The sequence below is a fragment of the Azolla caroliniana genome, unplaced genomic scaffold (genome assembly GCF_043228905.1).
Source record: "Azolla caroliniana isolate FFs.n. ecotype wild unplaced genomic scaffold, voAzoCaro1.0.p SCAF_14, whole genome shotgun sequence".
NCBI lineage: Eukaryota > Viridiplantae > Streptophyta > Polypodiopsida > Salviniales > Salviniaceae > Azolla > Azolla caroliniana.
The window spans coordinates 20,660,043-20,681,867 of record NW_028230449.1 but is presented as its reverse complement, the minus strand read 5'-3'; the positions used below and the strand labels follow the sequence as shown (position 1 = coordinate 20,681,867).

Below are 21,825 nucleotides of genomic sequence, written 5' to 3'. Positions count from 1 at the left end.
AAATCCACAAATCACCTTGTATGTAACTCTTACTAGCTTTTATACCTTGCATCTTATGTTCCAAGCTTGTTTTGGCAATCGATGATAATTTTCTTGAATTTTGTGCTCTTTCATGACGAGTACCTCTATGGGTCAAACACCGATGTTGAGGATTTGACTCCCAATTGTCTATGTAAGAACAATGTTTGGAGTTTCTCTATCTCAATCCAACAAGGTGAGAAAATGCACTTCGTATGTAGTTACTAGTAATGATAATACAACAATTCAGCTTCCATCACCCACACTCTCTAGATATCCTCTATTCCAATCTTATTTTCCTCTTAAACTCCTTTTCAACATCGACTATCTTATCCTATTTTAATATGGGATTGAAAGTCTCCCTTGCACTGTTCTAGGAATTTATATCTATATGTCGATTGGATTATACTATACCTTTAGAATATACAATCTACTCCACTACAAAAGCCTGTTCGATGGCCTGTATTACATTCCTATTTACACTTGGGAAGGGTATAAGGGTTTAAAGATTTACCTTAATACCCCATTATAATGTCAAAACTAACTACAAGGGTAGTGGCACATGTTCAATCGCCAATAGGCAAGACAAACACCATTATGTATACATCTTGTTACATCTATCTCCTATTTACACTTGGGAAGGGTATAAGGGTTTAAAGATTTACTTTAATAACTCATTATAATGTTATCTCGTTCTCCATTTATTTTGTTGGTGATAACACGCAATTATATTAATAAATGTGTGTGAAAAACACTACAATGGTACCACAATTGAGTGTGGTCACCAATAACTAGAAGGGTAGTGGGACAAGTTCAATCACCAATAGGCAAGACAAATGCGTCACCAAGGAAAGAATTTGTACTTGCTCCAATAAAGAAAATTTTCACATTAGTACTCTAACAAAGATATTTGTTACATTATAAGTACTCTCTCCTTCCTCTCTTTGAATTACATTAATAAATATGTGTGAAAAACACTACAATGGTACGACAATTGAGTATGGTTACCGTTGCACCGGTAGTGGGACAAGTTAAATTGCTAATAGGCTTGACAAACACTCCATTGAGAAAGGATTTTATTTATTTATTTAATTTTTAAAGAAGGTTCACCTTGGTATTAATGGAAAGATGCCAAAAGGCTACATCGAATTCATACAATATATTACAACCGTTATATCCACATCAACCAGAATGTCAAGTATCACAAGCCCTCATGGAAGTTGTTCCAAGACGGGGGGTGGAAAAAGCCATCATGATGGAGCATATCTCCACTTTATTCTTTCTCCAAAAGAGATGAAAACCTCAACGTTTTTCCAAATTTCTCAAAACTGTTGTTGTCTACGAATCACAACCTCAGGCTCACCAGTTATTGCATCATATTGACCTCTTAAAGTGTGTACGAGCATTAACCATACCTCTTTGACTAAGTTAACTGCATTCTGTTTAACTTTCTGAAATACACATTTACATCTAGCCTTCCACAATACCCAAACGACTAGAGAAGATATTGTAGACCAGACCATATCCTCTTCCAAACAACGAACTGATGTAATATCCAAGATCTCCAATACATGTCTCCCATCGGAGAGGAGAAGGAACTCACCATACTCCTTTTCAAAGTTTTGAATTTCCTTAGCCAATCTTCCCCATCTCACAAAACCCCATGTGTACACCTGTCTACCATAAATAGGATATAACATTCTCAACATTCTTTTCCAAACTGCTCTAGCAATAGGACATATCCATAAAACATGGTAAATCGATTCAATGGGAAAACCACTGTAACTGCCACATTTTAAATCTTGACAATGTCTCCGCATCCATGACTTCACATGAATGGCATAATGTATCAACAACCATTTAAATAACACGACCTTTTTAGGAATTTGCATGGCCCATAACCATTTCCAATAAGCATTCAACCAAGAATCTGTTACATTACCAAGTCTCCAAAATTTACAAGCTGTTGGTGTAATAGTCACACCTCTCCTTAGCATTTCTCTACCCATTTTTACCGAATACTGAAAGAATGGGATTTGCTTACCTAACATTCCTTGCGCTGATCTGATTTGCTATTTCCACTCACCAGGATCCCACAAAAGGCTATCAATGGGCTTAGTCTCATAGACCCATAAATTAGAGAGATTGTTTACATCATTTGGATGTGGGTTCAATATCCATTTTTTATCTTTCTTCCATAATACACGAATAGGCAACCTATTCCCTCGAGTTACAATTTCGTCTTCCACAAAGAAAGAATGCAGTTGTCCACAAGACAAAACATCGAAGTACAAGCATTCGTGAAAGTTTTTATAACCCCTAACCCCCAATAATACATGAAGGGATGAAAACATACCATACCAAAACATACTAATTTGAGAAGGTTGAAAGGAAGATCTTGTAAAGACTCTATCCATTTCTGAATACATAATATTCCCTCTTCCCAAATTGCCCTACAAACTTGGGTTTTGTTTTCCATTGCTGAAGAAGAAAAAGTCAGCCAATTCCCAACTGACATAGCTTCACCTTTATCAAAGTCAACCCAATTCAACCTAGTTCTCTTCCCTAACATTACCCCATCTTCTGATGTAAATAGTGGGTTCAGTATGAGGGGTTGACGCAACCATTCCTCCTTACATGATGGTAGAGATTGGACTAAGTATTGTTTCAAGTCCCACCATGCCTTCATGATACCTCGCAAAAACTTATCTTGGTGAAAAATATCAATGGACTGGTTAAAATCTCGTAAAAACCACTATCTAATACTATCTTTCCAATTGCCACCGGTAGAAGGCACAACTTTAACCATTCTCTGCCTTAAGATTTTTATCCAAGGCTCCCCACCAGGCAACAAACCTCTTATAATAAATTTCCCCACTAAAGCCTTACATTGTAAAAGAGGGTCAATCAAACCAAGACCACCTTCATCCTTTGGAGTTGTAATAACTTTCCAAGATACCTTGGCTCTCACATAAGAACAATCTTTAGATCCCCAAAGAAAATTCCTAATAAGCCTTTGTACTTGCGATAAAGCAGAACGTGAGCACAACCAAGACGATAAAATGTACCACATGGAGGCCAACAATACTTGATTGGCATTGACAACCCTTCCTGCCAATGACAATTTAGCAGTATTCCAATATAACAATTTCTTCCTTATAGTAAGCAACAAAGGAGCTACATGATCTTCCGGCGAAATATTAATACCTACCTGGTACCCCAAGCATCTTATAGGTTTCCCATGTGGAATCCATTGAAACCCTTCTTGTGGGCACCACAAAGGGTTTACTGTGTTACCTACCCAGAACCCCACCGATTTATTCTAATTAATAATAGTTCCCGAAGCATAACAAAATGTATCGATAGCATGTTGTACTCTAGAAAGATTGTTGCTAGAACCTTGCAAATACAAGGTTGTATCATCAACAAATTGACAATCCACAACTTGCTCCTCTAACCATGGCCATTGTAGCCCTTTTATATTCATAGTATTACTTGTAAGAAAATTACTAAACGCTTCTCCAATCATCAAATATAAAAAAGGAGCCAGCGGACATCCCTATCTCACTGACCTCGAAATTACGAATGCTTGGCCTAACTCTCCATCTACTAATACCCTACTAGTAGCTGAGTTATAAAGAGCGGAGACAACCGTTAACCATTGATTAGGAAAACCCAACTTTTCCATGGTACCCCTCAAAAAAGACCAATCTACTATGTCATAGGCCTTTTCGAAATCCAACAATAAGATGGCTAAATCGTCTTTCCTTTCTTGTGAAATTGCAACTGCTTCCCAAAATAAAAAAATGTTATCCAATATACTCCTATCTTGTAAAAATCCTGTTTGGGTGTTATGAATGATGTCCGATAAAAAAGGTTGCAATCTTATAGCCAATAACTTAGCATATATTTTGTAAATAGTATTCAATATAGTTATTGGTTGCCACTTCCTAATATCAGCCACTACCCCTTCCAGCTTAGGAATAAGATAAATCATGCCTTCGGTCCACTTACTAGGCATAAATCCAGTGTCAAATACCTCCTGAAATGCAACAGTAATATCAGTCCCAATAAACTCCCAATAATTCCGGAAAAAATCAGCTGAGAGTCCATCGGTACCAGGGCATACATGGGAGCCAATTGCATCCAAAGCAACCTTTACTTCAAAAACCGAAATCGGTTTAACCAAAACATTTATCATATTGAGTGAAACCCATGCATGCATGGACTGCCACACAACTCTCTGTCTCTCCAATTGATCCAGTGTAAAACATTCAGCAGTCAATAGACTACTATAAAATTTTGTAGCAATATCCCTCATTTCTCCGGCATCCTCAGTAATGGATCCATCATCCCTCTGTAGTTGTTTCATCCCATTACAAGTTTTTTTTGGAGTTACAAATTTGAAAAAATTAGCGGACACTTTATCCCCCACTTGTGCCCACTTTGCAGCAAATGCATTATAAGTGTATTGAACCCAATTATCTTGTAATTTACCGAGCTTATCCTTTGCATTATTTAATTATAACATCACCCACGTAGCCCATGGCATCCGTTGCTGAAAGTGTTGCAAAGAAGTAACCACTCGTTTCATACTCAAGATCTTAGTTTTGAGTTAACACCTTTCCTCCTTTGCTTTTGTACCAAACCAATTACTAACTTTAACAATTGCATTTGCAACTCTATCACACACCATCAATTGCGATACATCTGTATCCTTCCAAATGGCTAAAACTTCTCCTCTAAGGGTAACATCCACATACAAGGAAGAGGGTATAGGTGTCCTAAAGGACTTCCTTTTTTCCACTTTTTTCAAAGTAACAATAAGAGGTGAGTGATCTGAGAAAGTTGTCCCAGCTAATATTTGTAATGATCCTCCAATGCTATAAAGAAGTCATCAGCATAGAATTTGTCTAATGAAGATATATTAGCACCTAATAACCGTCTATCTGATCTAGAGAATTGCAAAGATTCAACATGTTTGCTAAAAGAGGGAGAGCACCAAGTATCTTGAAAACCATACTTAAAGCACAACCTCTCCCAAAAGCTTAATTCTGAACCATATAAAACAGCTTGGCTACCCCCACTTCTATCTAACTTATCCTCAATCATATTAAAATCTCCGGCCATACACCAATGATCCACCTGGGGTAAAGTATCACACATATAAGACCACAACCTCCTCCTATCTGTTGCTGCATTGTGAGCATATACATTCATAAAACCCAATTGTAGATTTTGGATTTCTAAAATAATAAATTGCACTCTTCCTTCCACTAAAATCTTATAGTCAATCACATGAGAATACCATTTCTGGGCTAATGCTATACAAACACCAGCTTTATTGTGCGATTCGCCAATTGTGGGACTCCAAAAATGGGCCCATGAACCAGTAAACAAGGACCCATAAGAATCAATCCTTGTGGAACTCAAATGATGTTCTTGTAGAAAAACTATATCTACAGACCTCATGAAGCTTTTATGTAAATTTTGTCTTAGTCTAGCCTTAAATTTTTGTGCTTGTGCACCACCCAATCCTTGAACATTCCATGATACAATGCGAAAATTATTCATAGGCTAACAAAAGTTGTTTACCTTTCATCCTCTTCTCCTCCACTGTTGCTCTCTTAGGCTTAGTAATTTGTCTAGCAATCTTAAATCCTTTCCAAGGTTTCCTAGCCACAACTTCTGCGTAGGAATCCTTCTTTAGTGAGGAAGAGAGTGTGCTCTTTCCATCCACCATCACACCTCCATTTATAACCATAGTATATGATTGCACAACCGATTTTTCAAGCATGAATCCTTGTGCATCTTACCATGGTTTGTTAAGGCCTTTGTTTTAGCCCTAGTTAACCTTCCAGAGTAGTGCGAACCGTTCATAAAACCCTCCTCCAATGATATCACAGATGTGATCCCTTCAGTCTTTTCTACCTGGGTCATCGCTAACTCCATATTAGCCTCACCTTGTAATGAGGAGGGTTCGAAAGTTATCATCTGTTCATGATCATTCCCTCCCTTCAAGGGCTTCTCCTTCATAGAACTTACAATATCATAATCCTCCTCTCTACCACTTTGTACATCATTATTATTAAAAGGGATTATTTGTAAATCTGATTGATTAACTTGTGGACTATCATGACTTGCATTTGGTGTCTTTTTAGAAGTTACCCCAACATCATAATATGTCCTCTTCAAGGATTTCCTACCATACTTCCTCCTGCCTTCCGTCCAACCTTCACCATTTGTGTTACTAACATAATGCTTTTATCTAATATTATCATCTCTAACATGATAATCTTTAACCACATGGCCAATACAATTACAATTAAAACATTGATTAGGAAGTCTAGAATATTTAACTCTTTGGACCCTCGGTTGGGCCTGAAACATAACGGGCAACCTAACATATGTGGGTAATGTCATGCCTTTATGTCCAACTAATCTTATATATGGAAGGTTGAGATTCCCAACCATATATCGCATTACATCAGATTCTTCATCAATTAATTGACCAATCGATGAGGCCATATGTGGCATCACTGGTCTCCATTCTTTTGGTAAACCCGGAAACATGACAGAAAAAACAAAGTAATTAGATAGATGTTCACTAACTGCATTTAGGTTAAACCCAGGCTCCCATTGCAAGAAATGCATCTGAATTCCATTAATCCTTGTAGATCCTATTCGAAGTAGCTTCATCACAATCTTCGCAACTAGAAACTCGACATGATAGCATCCTTTCCCTAAAAATTGAATATCCACAACCCTAGATAGCTCTTCTTGAAATCGCGCCTGCAGCAAGTGACGCAACTCCCCACGACTAGGACGGCCACCGATGACATGCACCACCACCAACACTTGACGCAGACGAGTTATTTCAGCCTATACCTCCTGTTGCACCTCTGTCGACACGGCTACATCGACGACCAGATCTGCGATTGGCTGAATTACGAAGGGGAGTTCACTGGAATCCCTTCTTGATGTTGTCGCCTCTATCGTCTCAGGCATCGTCTCTGTCACAACCCTAGCTCAACACTACTTTTTTCTATTTCAATGTTCTAATATTCATTGAGAAAGGAATTTTTACGGGCTCCAAAAATAAAATTGTCATATTAGTACTCCCTTCAACTTTCGTAGATATGCTTAGACTCCATTCCTAACATCAAATACCAAGCATTCCACATACTCCATTTATGACGGAATTCCTAATATCTCACAAGTAGGAAAACAATCTCCATCTCTAATTTGGGTCAACCCATGTAAATTGTTCAATCACCCATTGTCTTGCTATCAAATAAAAATGTGACAAAACTTGCTAAATTTGAGAAATTTAACTCCAAATTTGACAAGCCATGAGACATTGTATGAGATGATGTGTACTATCTTCCATTTGAGCAATGCAAAAGAAGAAGTTGCCTATTGCTAGTCCACATCGCTTTAGAGTTAATCCCACAAGAAAACCCCTAACCAATACTCTCTAGATGAAAAGACATTCATTATACAATTGGTAATTTTGAATGTCAACTATGTTTCAAGATCTACTATTATCCATAATCCGGCTTATGTACCTTCCATTCTTGTTCAACCTTGGATGATAATCATTGAAGAGACTCAATGAAACAATGATACAGGGATTAGTAGTAGCTTGTAAAAACAATGTTTGACCCCATAAATGCCAATCAACCCATGGTTGCTCTTTGGTTTATAGAGGTAAATGATCAAATTTCTTTGGGATCAAGTCTCTCTCGTTCCCTCTCTCTCTCTCTCTCTCTCTCTCTCTCTCTCTCTCTCTCTCTCTCATATTCGATGAGAGATGTCCAATTGTCACTTAACACCCATACATTAGAAAAAAAACAAATTCTAAGTTTAACAAAGGTGGAATTTTATTGTGAGATGGCCAACCCAACTTGTGGCTACAATTTGGGAAGTTCATAGTAGCTATTGTGGTTATGATCATGATGATCATGCATACAAAGCACCTTTGCATTATGAATGCATTGGCTAGTAGAATTATTGTTGCAACGATAGGCACTAATTCAATACAAAAAGAGATAAGTGTTGCACACCAGAACATCACATCAAGGAACGCAACAAAAACTTTGAATATTATTAGATCACCAATGATCATTTTTTAATATATATGGGACTTTCAACACTTTCATAAAATGTGTAAAATTGTTGTTATGATATTATTGTAGAACTACCAAAACTTTATACTAAACCCTAATTGCTTCTAACTATTCTCCAAATTTTTGTTTATTTAACCCTAATAAGGAATGATGACATTTTTTACTTCCAAGAAGCGAAGTTACTCCTTATCAAGTTTTTCAGTTGGAAGGGAGCTTCCCATTCGAACATTCATGTTTGCGGCAATTTCTTCTACGATACAAGCAAGGTGTTCACTTCTTATGATGGGGAATGAAAACCAAGCGAGGGGTGGGAGAGGCTAGTTAGGACCTACATGTCTTTTTATGTATACGTATATGTATATATACATATACACATATATTATATATACATACATACATACGTACATGCATACATACATACATATGATATATGTATACATATATAGTATTTATGTATACATGTGTATGTGCATTCTTCTTCTTCTTCTTCTTCTTCAGATGACATTACCGCAGACGTTGACGACGAAGTCTTAAAAGAAGATGCCCGGCCAGGCGCTTCCTCCTCCCTGCACCTTCCTCACAGTCGGACAGGTTTTCTTCTTCTTCTTTGCATTTCCTCTTCGACAAGCTATTATGCTTTAGCAGTAGTAGACAGATCTATGGAAGCTAAAGTTTTCTAGCTACAATCACGACCAAAAATTCTGTAGAAAATTGTAAAAGGAAGGAATTTCCCTAAGTTAGATAAGATTCCTGTTTTGTTTAATAAGAAGATTGGTTAGATGTGCATTCATGTGTATGTGAGAGGGACAGAGGGAGGGAGAGTTACACGTGCTTATCACTGTATTATGTGGTCTCATTTGATAAATATTTAGAGGGAATCTTTGGAGAGAAAGAAAGGCAGAAATCCACCTGTATCTCAATTGTTTGTCTGTTAAGCTTAATAGAGACCCTCAATACCTCATAACAAGGTGCAAAAAAGCAAAAACGATGCAAAAGTTGAACACCGTTATGTTTACTAAGGCTATCCAATGGTAGGCAACCTTAATTTTTGCGAACTAAGGTCTAGTACTTCAAGTCATTGTTGTATCTGTATTTACTCACTTTGCAGCAGATGGGAAATATTAATGGCAACCGTAATTTTACTAAGGTTACAACTTCAAGCCATTTACCACTCTGAAATTTAGAAAGTTGAGCTCTCTAATGTTCTTTTTCTTCTATTTATGATGGACATCAGCTAGATCACAAAGCAACAGATTAAGAAATCTGCATGCATGACACTTTTTTTGTCAGATGATAAGATATCAAAGAACGCATCTAAAGGTGCAAGTGTGGGAAAGAAGAAATTTTCGTTTTATAGAATTTGAAAGCGTTGTGGATAGTCCCATGATAAAGAATGGGAAAAAGAAGAAAATTTTCCATTTTTATAGAATTTGATGGCGTTATAGAGAACTTCAGAGTTAGGATGGAAGGGGGGGAAAGATAGCTCCCCTTTTGTAGAAGCTAAAGAATTATCTCATTGATCATTTTTCAAACATGCAATAGAAATTGAAGTGGTTTCTCTTTCACCATTTTAATGATGGAAAATTACCTGAAAGGAAATTGGAAGAATCCCCATTCAAATCTTTTGGTTCTTTTAATAGAATGTTTTCAAAAGATTTTTTGGTTCTTTTCTGATGATTTGCTATCATAGATCGACATTGAAAGACATGAGAGGAAAGAAGAGGCATCCATTTTCCCAGAAAGTTAAAGCAGCACTCATTGACGTTTTTAGTTGAGTTAGTCTTCTTTTTATCAAAAGCGTTAGATTCATTCTGCAGTGGTTGGGATGAATGGCAATTCTATTTTTAACTAGGTTGGAAATATTTATAAAATTGTCAAAATCTGAGCTGATTTTCTATGAAATTAATTGTATTTTGTCTTAATTTCTTATGATCTCATCAATGAAACGAAAATGGACCAACTAATAAAGAAAAATCTCCCCCACACTACCTACCAATATGCCCTCTGGCTGTTCCAACTTAAAACAAATTTAGGATTCACCATCAAATTGTGAACAGTTCAGTGAAATATCATGCATCACAATAATTGTGGCTATTATCATGCTTCCATTTCATTTCTGTAATACAGGTCCAATGATAATTGTTCTATGAAGACATCATCTAATAGCCGAAAGCCTAGCCACAATGCAAGTTATCACAAGTTTTTATTCCATCTAATCGCATTCTCCCCTCTTGATCTAGTCATTCTTAGTATATCACTATGTTAAAACTCATCATAATGTTTTTCTTAATATTCAATCCTTTGTAGATCTAACAACTTCAATCTACAGGCCTTCACAGGAACACAAAATGTCTCAAATTCAGGAAATTCTCGAAAGGATGAAGCTTGGAAAGTTAAGGTGCGCCTTCAAGGTTGTGATATCCAGCGAGGATATCTTTGTGGTAGTATGGAAGCTTTGAATGTCCCTTCTGCAGAAATTCCTGTATGTATTGCTTTCCTAATGTGAGTGTTGTTTGTTTATTGGTTTGCTAGGATCAGTTATGGAATATCTTATCTTTGCAGGTGGTTACTTTTTGGGAGGGGGAAATAGTTGACAATAGGAACTTTACATTTTATACTGGACAATGGGAAGCAAAGTAAGTTAAAATTACTTTCTTGTATTTCCAATAGTGACACATTAGAGAGAAGAAACTCTAAAACACGATACTTCTTGTAGTCAAGAAACTGATGTGCAGCATTGGTCAAAATTTCCTGCATTCGAACCTCTTCGGGTCAGTAAGTTCATTTTCAGTTCTCTATCCTGCTAATGGGGCAATTGCTGCGAAACTTACTATAAATACAAGTATTTCTAAATGAAAGAATGTGTTCATTCTAACGATAAATGAGTATTCTCATGAACTTGTTACAATAAATAATAAGTATGTTTAAAAGAAAGAATGTGTTCATTCTAATGATAAATGTGCAATTTTGCCATTCATACATGCATCATACATTAGAAGGCATAAATTGTGAAACAATTGTATTGAAAAACCTTATTTTCTTAGAAATTTCAGTAGAACAATCAATAACCACGGTTTCTTCTTTAATTGGCTGACCTAATATTTGAATGGGCAAGGAGCTGGCTATATGCCAATGATACCTAGTTCCATCATGTAGGCATTGCAAATTTTGGTTTTTAAGATTTGAGCCCCTAGGAAGCTGTACAACCTCCGTAAATATACAACATATGAGAAATTGAATATTATATTAAAGATGTACAATGCTCAAGGCAGATGTGAGAAATACTGAAGAATAAGAACTATATACTTCCAAAGATTTGTGTTTTGCCTATGCAAATGTCCATGTTATGCTAATATATTGCTAAAAAGCAAAGATCATAGAGTTTAGTATAAGGCTGGGAGTTCATGTTCAGTATTTGAAAGGGGTGTTATCATTGATTCCAACTTGATAAATAAATTTATTTTCTTAACTTCTAAGTTGAATTATTTCAATTCCCATTTTATATATTTTAAGTGATGTATTACAAACTGAGAAAAGTGTGATATGTGTACAGGTAGATGTGCAAAAAGATGGGGGACGCTCCCTGGATTTGGCAAATTACCCTTATTTCTTCATGGTAAACTTAAAAGTTCATCTGATGATGATATCCTTTGAGGGAGAAAATAAATAAATGGATTCCTTGTAAGCTATAAATTGTGTGCACATTGATGTGTAAATGGTTGAGTGCCTATGAGATACATGTGACACAAGCCGAGAAGGCTAGATGCTATGATGCATAAACATTGAGAATGTGGAGATGAGGATGTGATGAGGTAAAGGTTGATCATAGGGACATGTAGACACTTGTGTGTAGGAGACACAAGCAGTATGACCCAGGAAGGCTATAGGATGCTTATGGGAATCAATGGGTGTAGTATATGGGTGCTGGAGATGCTCACAGTTGTGAGCAAAGATGTGGAGACCATATAGATATGTATCAAAAGATACAACAAACTCACATGAGACCCATTATTATTCTACGTAGGAGATACTGCCAGGATTAATGATATGGAGAAACCTGTTGTTATGAATATTGCAGAAGAAGAGCATGAATGTCGGATATAAGGGGATACAAGAGGGATTTATGAATTATGTTAGGCACTTGTTCATAAGAGTTTACTATTTAGTCATCATCCTGTTATCTATAAGGGGATGAAGATAGCAGGATGTCATCATCAATAGAAATGAACGATATTCTCCATGCATGAGCAAATTGGGCTGATTATCTCATGGGCAAGGGACACCTTTAGTATCTTTGATGTTTTCAGATCCTAGTGATTGAACACAATGCTCAATCGACCTTCCACATGCATACATACATTTCACAAATGAGTCAGCACACGTATATATTTTCATATCATGTTTATATCACTTTGCAGTTTTTTCATTCATTACACACCTTGGCATTCTCTAGGTTTCCGCATATCTGACACACACCATGAATGGTACCCTTGAAAATGGGCTCCAAAACCTATGACAGGCTGACAACTGCTGAGAGTTCAGGTGAAGGAATTGACATTTTGGAGAGATTTTTTACCGGTGGCAAGTCACAGATTGACAGTTCCTTGGAAAATACAAAGCAAGCTTTTAGATGGGAATGAACTTTGGAGGTTGATAAATATCCTCTTTAGCTGTGACCTCACTGTGGATTCTCATCCTCTTTAGTATTAGTACTCGGGGAATTTTGATATTTCATGTACAACTGTCGACTATCATGATATGTGGAGCCAATTATTTTGAACTGGACAGGACAGAAAGCTCTCCACATTCATGAACAAATATGGCTGCTGGCCACAAAGGCATGTGTAGTTAAGCTGGGTTTCACTCTTAGGTGTCTAGGGACCTCCCAAAGCATCTCAGGAGATGACTTAACAGTTCAATGGATTCCAACACCTACACCTACACAATGATTTATGGCTCATTTATTGGTTATGGACATATATTATGCATCACAAAGTCAAAAGAAATACCCCCATCAGCTGAGAGAGATGATATTGTGGCTCCTTTTTGGAAGAGAAACAGTTCATAAAGATTGTAGGGAAAGCTTTAATGCAGATAAACTTGAGCACATTTATTATCCTTTAATGTTTTTCCAGAGGTGGAAGGAGAAGTTCTTTGTGAATGTTGGTGCTGAATGTGGATTGACAATTGCTGGATTTTACTACGTATGTTTTTCTCGAAGTGATGGCTCTGTTGATGGATTCTACTACGATCCAAACAGCACGTATGGCCTCCATAAAATATATCAGTCTTCTATTGATGATATTGTTCTTGGCGACATTAACAAATTTGGTTACTTTGCAGTCCCTTTCAAAAGCTAGAGCTAAAGGCCCTTATGGAGGGGCAAAGTGGCTATTGCTTTGCTTCATACCAGTTTGCATGATTTATGAGTGGGATTACCTTACATTTCAGCCCCTGCCAAAAGCTAGAGCTGAAATAAGTCATCAAAAGTGAGATTCACAGGTCGAGATTCAAGATTGGCTGTATATAATGCAAGGTTTGATTGGCGGAGATTTGGATGGTGCCATTATAATCTCTTCTAATCCTAACAGAAGTATGCTTTAATTATTTTTTATTTGCACACGATGATGAGGAGAGAAGATTTTGTGATCTGTAAAATCTATTTATTATTATAGCAAAAGGTATTTCCGATGGTAATAAAGTTTTCACTAAACATTAGTAGAATTAGGTGGTGCCATGAGTTATACCAAAATTGTCAGTGTGTGAAATAGTAATCATGTTAGCAAATACGCCATAAATGTTCTGTTTTTCCTTAAGTTTCTCAATGGGGAAGCTAATGTTGCCATTCATTTTGGCAATTGAAATTAGAGAAAGGTTGAGTTTTATTCTATCCTTACTGTGCAAGGCAAGCCTACCTTTGTAAAGCATCACTATTGTATGTGTGCTGAGGTTGTATTGGCCCCAATATTTAGATGGCGTACTCTATGATTACCTTGTGCTCATTGCATTTAGAATCTAGCAAATATACTCAAAAATTTTGGCATAAAACATTTGGGCAAACTTGGACTGTTCCAAATGACATGAATGTGAACCCAAACGTTTTTGCGGTCATATTCACTTTGAATTCGACTAATGTATCACTTGCGAAGTCTGTCCGAGTGTGCCCAATCAATCTGCCTGTCATTGATTGGATGTTGGTGAAGAGCATGAAAAAGAAGCAATTGAAGAGTTATAGCAATGATTTTGGACGCATACATTCCCCCTGCACCCAAATACAAAAAATTACCCATAAAAAAATACCTATTTAACCATCGGGGTAAAAAAATGATCCAAATGGAGGAGATATAGTCAAAATTGTAACAAGTCAAGATCCTATGCCTTTTAGATTAGAGTTTGACATTTGGGCAAACTCGAATTGTTCCATATGACACAAAAGTAAATGCTTCTGTAGAACACCAATTCTCATCTTTGTATGCTTGCAAGGGTTACAGAAGAGAGATTGGTCAAAATCTATGTTTATGGGAGAGTAGAGGAATGCCTTTGAAAAGAGAACCATGAGTAACCTAATAGAAGGTTTCATTTTCACTGATCAAAGTTATGAAGATTCTTACAGATTTTTCCATTGTTGTCTTATTGTCAATGATCAATAAAAAATGTTGCTCTATGAATTTTTGCTTTTGAGAAATAGATATATGAGATAATTCAAAGTATTTTCTTAATGTAATGCATTTACGTGGATAGGGATAAAGTTCGTTAACATCATGAAGCCACGTCTTTGATAAGCCAAAACACATCCAGGTGTAATTGATGAACATTAAAGGCAATATTCTGTCATCAAGACACCGTAACCAAAAATCTCTTTGACCCATATCTGAAACATAAAATCTCATCTCTTGTTCTTTGGTCCATACCAACCTTAATTTAAAGGATTGACCCCTTTGGAAACCCATATAGTACCAACCTTAATTTAAAGTCTTCAAGCTCGTCATGAGTGACCATATATTATACATGGACAATTGGCAATTTCATCAAATGAATAGTTTATACTAATTCAAGTATTTTGATGGATGACTATCAACTAAGCAATGGTTGTGATTGATTTGGTGCCAACACTAAGAATTGTGCGATGGGCAATTAGTTTTTCTTAAAAAGCCTTTCTAAACATTGCCAATGCAGATCTATTGCTGTTCCAATCTGTGATGATTAGCGGAGAACATGTCCATGCTAAATTATAAGAACTTTATTTCTGAGATGATTGCCATCTTTTTTGGAGCATCAGAAATTAATTGATGGATGAATGAACTGGCCTTACAAATTGCAGAAGATAAAATGCATAACTCGTATAATTTCTTTTATAAATAAAACAAAACCTCTTAATTTCAGATATAATACATTGAAAGGCAAGGAACTCCACTTCTGGCCCATATTTCTTCCATTGTAACGCAACAATAAGAAAAATACAGCTTACATAGCCAGGTCAGCCTACCCGAAAGGATCCCGCTATTTCTTTCAATTCTGGCCCATATTTCTTCCATTGTCTGGCTGCAAAAATGTTTTATAAACAAGATTTCAATACAGAAAGTATTGTCACTCTTGTAACTATTATAAATTGCAATTCGGGATTAAAAATGTTCTGATGCCAATATATAAGAGAATTCAACATTTGCACATGATTCACAGGTGCATAGGCTTCACAAACACGTCTCCTAAATGGACAAAGAGACCATCAATGTAAATAAGGTCATTGGAAAGGCAACTGACATCCAAAGATGTACCAAGTAATTTTGGAATATAAGTGACGCATCATGCTTTGATAAAAAATCATCTGCCAAGTGCCAACCATAAGCTATTTTTGGTACCTCAGAGAGAGATGGAACACGGCCAAGGATCATTATTTGCCCAAGCTTCAAACACGAAGATGCAGTCATAGTATATTAACTCAAGTACGAGGATAGATAGATATTTTGATAGATAATTTTTTAAGTCCACGGGAGACCAATTGCAATCTATGAGACAGGGCCTAGTCCATGCCTAGGATTGGACCTGGGTTCTCTCAATTCGACTTTGATGCTATTGTGTAAACTACCGCCAACAACCAGGGCATATATTCCAATCACAAAATCACTAGCCAACATTAGATGGCCAAGTAAGCTCAGCCACCTCAATGAGGTTGGTGATTCAATTCTTATTCTATGTTATGAAGGTTACTGGGGTGGACACCATCTATTACAGTGACAAAATTACAAGCCAAATTTAGATGACAAACTAAGCTCAGCCACTTCGATGTGTTGTGATCCACTTCTTACTCTATGGTATGGTGTCTTGGGGAGAAATCTACTATGTCCTCTCAGATTGAATCACTGAAAAGGTGCATAAACTTTTCGTACGATGCATCCTTGGAGTCAAAGAAACTACATGCTTGATGCTATCACAGATGTATAAGAACATGACCAAAGTAAAAAACATGGACGCAACCGACCCTTTTAAAATTGTGAAATCCTGACCACAAAAGGTTTAAAAGAAAAGGAAATGACATACCATTGCCACTGACAGTCATCAAATAAAGCCTACTTCCTGCAGCAGTCGCGGTAATAAGAACATGTGGCACTTTTAATTCATAAAAGTAATATGTCCTCCCGTCATATTCAACAACTTTCATATCCGTAACCTGGCCTTCTACATTTTGACCAACAAGTTCTGGGCCAAATGCATCTATGACTTTCTCTGGTGGTCCAACCTTCTCGATTGTTGCATCATCTCCCAGATCTACATCAAAGAACTACAGTCAAAATAATTGGGAGAATTTTCAAAATCGAAATGATACCTTTTGCTTGCTATAGCTTGTCTCCTTGAATGGAATAATCACATTCAATATGAACAATGACACTCCACATTTTTTATCTACTTCATCTATCAGAAATCATGTTATCAATGAGAATCTACCACTTGAAAATCTCAAAACAGGTGCCACAACAACACTCAAGTTCCCTTCCTTCTGATTTGAAAATCTTAAATCAATTTCCGTCCCGCCAAGATCAGCAATTGATACTGGAACCTACAATTTTAATGATATGTCAACGGAAATTTGTATGCAAGTGAGTGTCTGTTTAGAAATAGCTCTCTTATTTATCATTTAGAAACAGTTTTCAGAATTTGATGTTGCATGCACAAAAATTTAGAGAGAATAGTTGTTTACAAATCCAATAAAATCTCTGCAGGCCATAAACCGATTGAAACAGAAAAAGTATTCTGTGGCAGTGCCATCACAATAATATTGTATACATCAAGTATGTAAATCAAACCTGTACAAGTTTATTTCTAAACGTATAAATTCATTTTAGATACTGAATTTCACTAACATAACTTCAGTCACAAATGGGAATTTCTATCCGTTTCAGTCCTGCCTGGTTCATATGTGCGATCTTTAAGTAACACTGTTCATGTACAGATTCTTCAAATTAAATGCGATTTTATTTATTCAATTCAGCACAAAGGCCACAAAAAATTAACCATGTAGGGCAGAAAAACATCATTCATTACCATACTGTGTCACCAAATAATGTGTATGCATGGCTCACCTCCTCCCAATCATCAGGAACTTTAAAGGAATATGGAATGATTGGACTCCAGCCCACTCCATGGCCACCTGATTTACCCTCTGGTCTACGATATGTCCTAAGACCTAAGAAATTAAACAAACATACAATCACCATACAAGTGTGAAATCAATCAATTAAAAAATGTAAAACCATACAGCATTACCGGAATGTAGATTTATGTTTCCTTTAAATTATAAAGGGTACCAGCTAGAGCACTCATTTATACCCACATTCTGAGAAATAAAAGATTAGATAATGCATGCACTTATTATTTACTCAGACAGAATGAATAAGGTATATGATAATGCCATGTTTAGCTTCGTTTGTGCTAATAATATGTAAAAGGGGAATAAATAAAGGGTAGGATATGATAACTCGATTAAGAAGACACTGCAGAAGGGTCAGATAAGATAACTAGATTAAGAAGGAATTAATGACGGGGTTGGATACGATGACTGGATTAAGAAGAGATTGAATATAATGACTGGATTAAGAAGAGATTGAATATGATAACTGGATTAAGAAGAGATTGAATATGATAACTGGATTAAGAAGAGATTGAATATGATAACTGGATTAAGACGAGATTGAATATGATAACTGGATTAAGAAGAGATTGAATATGATAACTGGATTAAGAAAACATTGAATATGATAACTGGATTAAGAAAACATTGAATATGATAACTGGATTAAGAAGACATTAGTGAAGACATTAAAAAGCAATTAATGAAGGGTTAGTTGGCTTTTAGATAGAAATTACCTCTTTGAAAAGCCATATTGAATATGATAACTGGATTAAGAAAACATTGAATATGATAACTGGATTAAGAAAACATTGAATATGATAACTGGATTAAGAAGACATTAGTGAAGACATTAAAAAGCAATTAATGAAGGGTTAGTTGGCTTTTAGATAGAAATTACCTCTTTGAAAAGCCATGGAACTACATGTAAGGAAAAACCACGAATAGCTTAGGTCTAAATGAAGCATACACATCACAAAAAATTTGGTTGAAAAAACATGTTAAATACACTTCTGTATCATGCAGTCAAGCTCGATAACAGTTCACATTGCAAGCATGTTCTTGACAAAATACATACCAATAGAACACATGTCTGACTTTTCTATTGTAACCATTATGGTGTTCTCTTGGGGTGGACATTAAACCATTTTCATGGATGAAAATGTATTATCCTCATTATGGGATCTTATGTTCACATAGAGGTTAGTTTTCAGACAGATAAGAATAACGGAATGATATATTAGCATCTCTAACAGATGGTCTACAAGAGACATTTCGGAGTTGTGAAAACATTGGATCTAGTTACTCGAAACTACTTGTGGCCTAAGGTTCGTCATTTGTCATGGACTGACTATGTTTCTACTTGTGATGTAAGTTGTCGATCAAAGATTCCTGAACATCGACTATATGATTTGTTCATTCTAGTTGGTCCATGGAAATCCATTTCCGTGGATTTCATCACAGATATCCCATCTTCCAAAGGTTATGATGTATTCTTACAGTGGTTGATCGCTTATGAAGATGGCATATTTTCTTCCATGTATAAAAACTTTTACCAGTCAGGAAACGACAAATCTTATATTACTAACTTTGCATAGAAAATAGAGCTTGCACAGAAACAAATATACATAATTGAGGAGACAGAGATCATGTACTAAGCTGAGTGTTGAAGCTCGATTACAACTAAGGGATATAACTGGACTAGCAAGCTAATGCATTCCTAGGCAGCAAACAGTTGCAAGTACAAGTCAATGGCTTGAAGTGAAAAGTAATCTCAGTTCTCAAAACTAAGGTTTTTTCAATACGTTGAATTGCTTGTACTAATGGCTACTGTAAGTGCTGCATTAACTTCTCAATCACTCCCCCTGCGTCAATACATTCAATGGCTTGTACTAATGGCTAACTCAACTGCTGCATTAATATCTGGATCACTCCCTCTGTTTCAATACATCAAATTGCTTGTACTAATGGCCAACTCAACTGCTGCATTAATTTCTCAATCAATCCCTCTGCTGACCACAGTCAAAAGGCCAGTCTCAAATTCCAGCTTACCATTTCCACTCTACCTACAGACAACAAAAAAATTTGAACAAACACACCAACCACTGTCATCAGGTGGAGACTCGACAATGTCTTGATATATTCAGCTTACTAGATGTGAGAAGTTATTGATGAATATAAGGAAATTCCTTGGCTTTTCAACATGGAGACAACCAAGGTTTTTGAAATGTTGGATTGCCCTTTAAATCTCAAGAAGGACCGCCAATTCAACATAAGAAAGAAGAACGTTCTTTTTGAAGTGTACACTAACCAATTGTATCTGATACAGACTCAAAACGGACATTAAAAGTTTCTTGAACTATAAACTTACTATATTTTGATTCATCTTGTCGAGATTCATTCAAAAGACGTACAAATGTTTGACCAAGACAACAAAGTTTCTTGATGTGTATGCTTAGTATTTTCAGGGCCATCAACCATAATAAGGCTTCTTGCAAATGCTAGGTTTACCTGATCGAGATTCAACATACAAAGAAAACAAAAGCGATCTTGAAAACGAAGCTTACAATTTTCACGAAGCTTGCAAAAGCGATCTTGAAAACGAGTATAGATTCAACATAAAGAGAAAACAGGAAAAAGAAACATTTCCACGAGCGATCAATCTGGTAAAGATTCAAATCATAGACTACAAAAGAGTGCAACTCAAAAGCAAAGGTGTTACCATTTTCATCAGGTGGAGAGAGTCCGGGAACTCTTCCTGGAAGAAGGATCTGTTTCACAGCCATCGCACTCCCACAATGAGACACCACACAGCTCAAAAGACCAGCAAGGAGCACAGTTCTCCTACTGCTATCAACAGTCAAATTCGAAGAAGAAGAAGAAGAAGAAGAAGAAGAAACGGAACATGGCAGAGATGATGAAGTAACTAATTCTGATACTTTAGCCTGTGCACGAAACCCTAATTTCCTCCTGTAAGCGCTAATCTGCTGAGAACAGTTCACGGTATGAAACTGAGGGAAGGAGGGGGAGCTCTTCTTCTTCGCATTATTGTTGACATGGAATAGAGATGCGGAGGGGAAATCATATAGAGAGCATAGAATATCTACAGAAGGAGAAGGCAGCACCTGATCGATCATCTCTGGATATGATCGATCGATCGATCGATCGAAGAGATGATGATGGAAGCAAAGCTGGAGCTGAAGATGAAGAAACAAATATGTATATGTATTATGTACGATGGATGATATTTGTATAATTTATTTTCTTAACTCGCCTATTTTTCTCTTATTTCCATTTATGGACCGCCACACGTACATAATGCATTACATTAACATACTTTTTATCTCCACGCCCACGCTTCTTCTCACCACAATCTCATACAAATGTATCGCATTGCATTGCATAGGCTTGTGTCTATCAAGTGACCACCCGAAGCAAAGGTAAGCAATCTGAATGGGAAGTCCAACAAGCTATGCGGAAAGCAACTAAATGCTACCAAATCATAAATAGGGGTCGGCGAGGGAATCATGACCACAGGCGGTGCAGGTCGTTCAACTGATGGCGCATGCAATCTGCACCATTTGATATGGATAAGAGAAAACCCGCGAAAACAATAGTTGTTAGAGGTCGCCCAACCGTTGTAGGTTGCCCAACTTGATTGTTGCAAGTCGCCCAACCAAATATATCATTTCCACCAAAATCTTCAATTCACTCAGAACTTGAAACTTAAAACTTAAGATAACAAATACAATAGCCAAAAACTAAAACATTGAAACTTCCCATTTGACGAACTTTATCATACTTAAAACATAGTCTTAACAACAAGTAATCATTGCCAAACATAAAACTTAACTTCAAGAAATATACAAACTTAGACCTGAAATAAATAAATAAACTTTAAACATAAAACTTACAACTTACAACATAAATCAACTTAAAACATACTCGTTTCATAAACCTAAATGCATTTGTCCTGAAACAAAATGCTTTGAACGGCCAATCAAAATTGTGTAGACTCTAAACTAAATATCCTTAACTAAAGTTCCTAAACAA

At 36.4% G+C, this 21,825-nt stretch overlaps 2 protein-coding genes and 1 long non-coding RNA gene across 3 annotated transcripts; 1 reads left to right on the top strand and 2 right to left on the bottom strand.

Moving 5' to 3' along the window:
• Positions 1 to 8,617: 8,617 nt before the first annotated feature.
• Positions 8,618 to 13,863, top strand: LOC147855871 (glucose-induced degradation-like protein). The gene is made up of 7 exons (XM_087330704.1): positions 8,618 to 8,738; positions 10,477 to 10,629; positions 10,710 to 10,783; positions 10,864 to 10,918; positions 11,701 to 11,763; positions 13,283 to 13,410; positions 13,491 to 13,863. Exons 1-7 carry the CDS (start codon positions 8,688 to 8,690, stop codon positions 13,567 to 13,569), a joined length of 603 nt encoding a protein of 200 aa, XP_087186830.1. The 5' UTR covers positions 8,618 to 8,687; the 3' UTR covers positions 13,570 to 13,863.
• A 1,618-nt stretch (positions 13,864 to 15,481) lies between these two features.
• Positions 15,482 to 20,965, bottom strand: LOC147855869 (thylakoid lumenal protein (Mog1/PsbP/DUF1795-like photosystem II reaction center PsbP family protein)). The gene is made up of 5 exons (XM_087330667.1): positions 20,495 to 20,965; positions 17,726 to 17,829; positions 17,091 to 17,202; positions 16,686 to 16,913; positions 15,482 to 15,689 (listed from the first exon to the last, which is right to left on the bottom strand). The coding sequence occupies exons 1-5, from the start codon at positions 20,907 to 20,909 to the stop codon at positions 15,625 to 15,627; spliced, it is 924 nt and encodes a 307-aa protein (XP_087186793.1). The 5' UTR covers positions 20,910 to 20,965; the 3' UTR covers positions 15,482 to 15,624.
• Positions 19,358 to 20,339, bottom strand: LOC147855870 (uncharacterized). The gene is made up of 2 exons (XR_015530839.1): positions 20,204 to 20,339; positions 19,358 to 19,631 (listed from the first exon to the last, which is right to left on the bottom strand). It is a non-coding gene; the product is annotated as an uncharacterized LOC147855870 (long non-coding RNA).
• Positions 20,966 to 21,825: the final 860 nt, after the last annotated feature.

Bases quoted from the DNA above. Each gene is read 5' to 3' on its own strand.
- LOC147855871 (XM_087330704.1), top strand. From the start codon at position 8,688: ATGCCCGGCCAGGCGCTTCCTCCTCCCTGCACCTTCCTCACAGTCGGA. The intron at 10,784-10,863 runs GTAAGTTAAAAT...TACTTCTTGTAG, and splicing joins ACTGGACAATGGGAAGCAAA to TCAAGAAACTGATGTGCAGC. The intron at 10,919-11,700 runs GTCAGTAAGTTC...ATATGTGTACAG, and splicing joins CTGCATTCGAACCTCTTCGG to GTAGATGTGCAAAAAGATGG.
- LOC147855869 (XM_087330667.1), bottom strand. From the start codon at position 20,909: ATGATCGATCAGGTGCTGCCTTCTCCTTCTGTAGATATTCTATGCTCT. The intron at 17,830-20,494 runs GTAACACCTTTG...TTAATTTCTTAG, and splicing joins CTCTCCACCTGATGAAAATG to GTCTTAGGACATATCGTAGA. The intron at 17,203-17,725 runs GTGAGCCATGCA...TTAAAATTGTAG, and splicing joins TTCCTGATGATTGGGAGGAG to GTTCCAGTATCAATTGCTGA.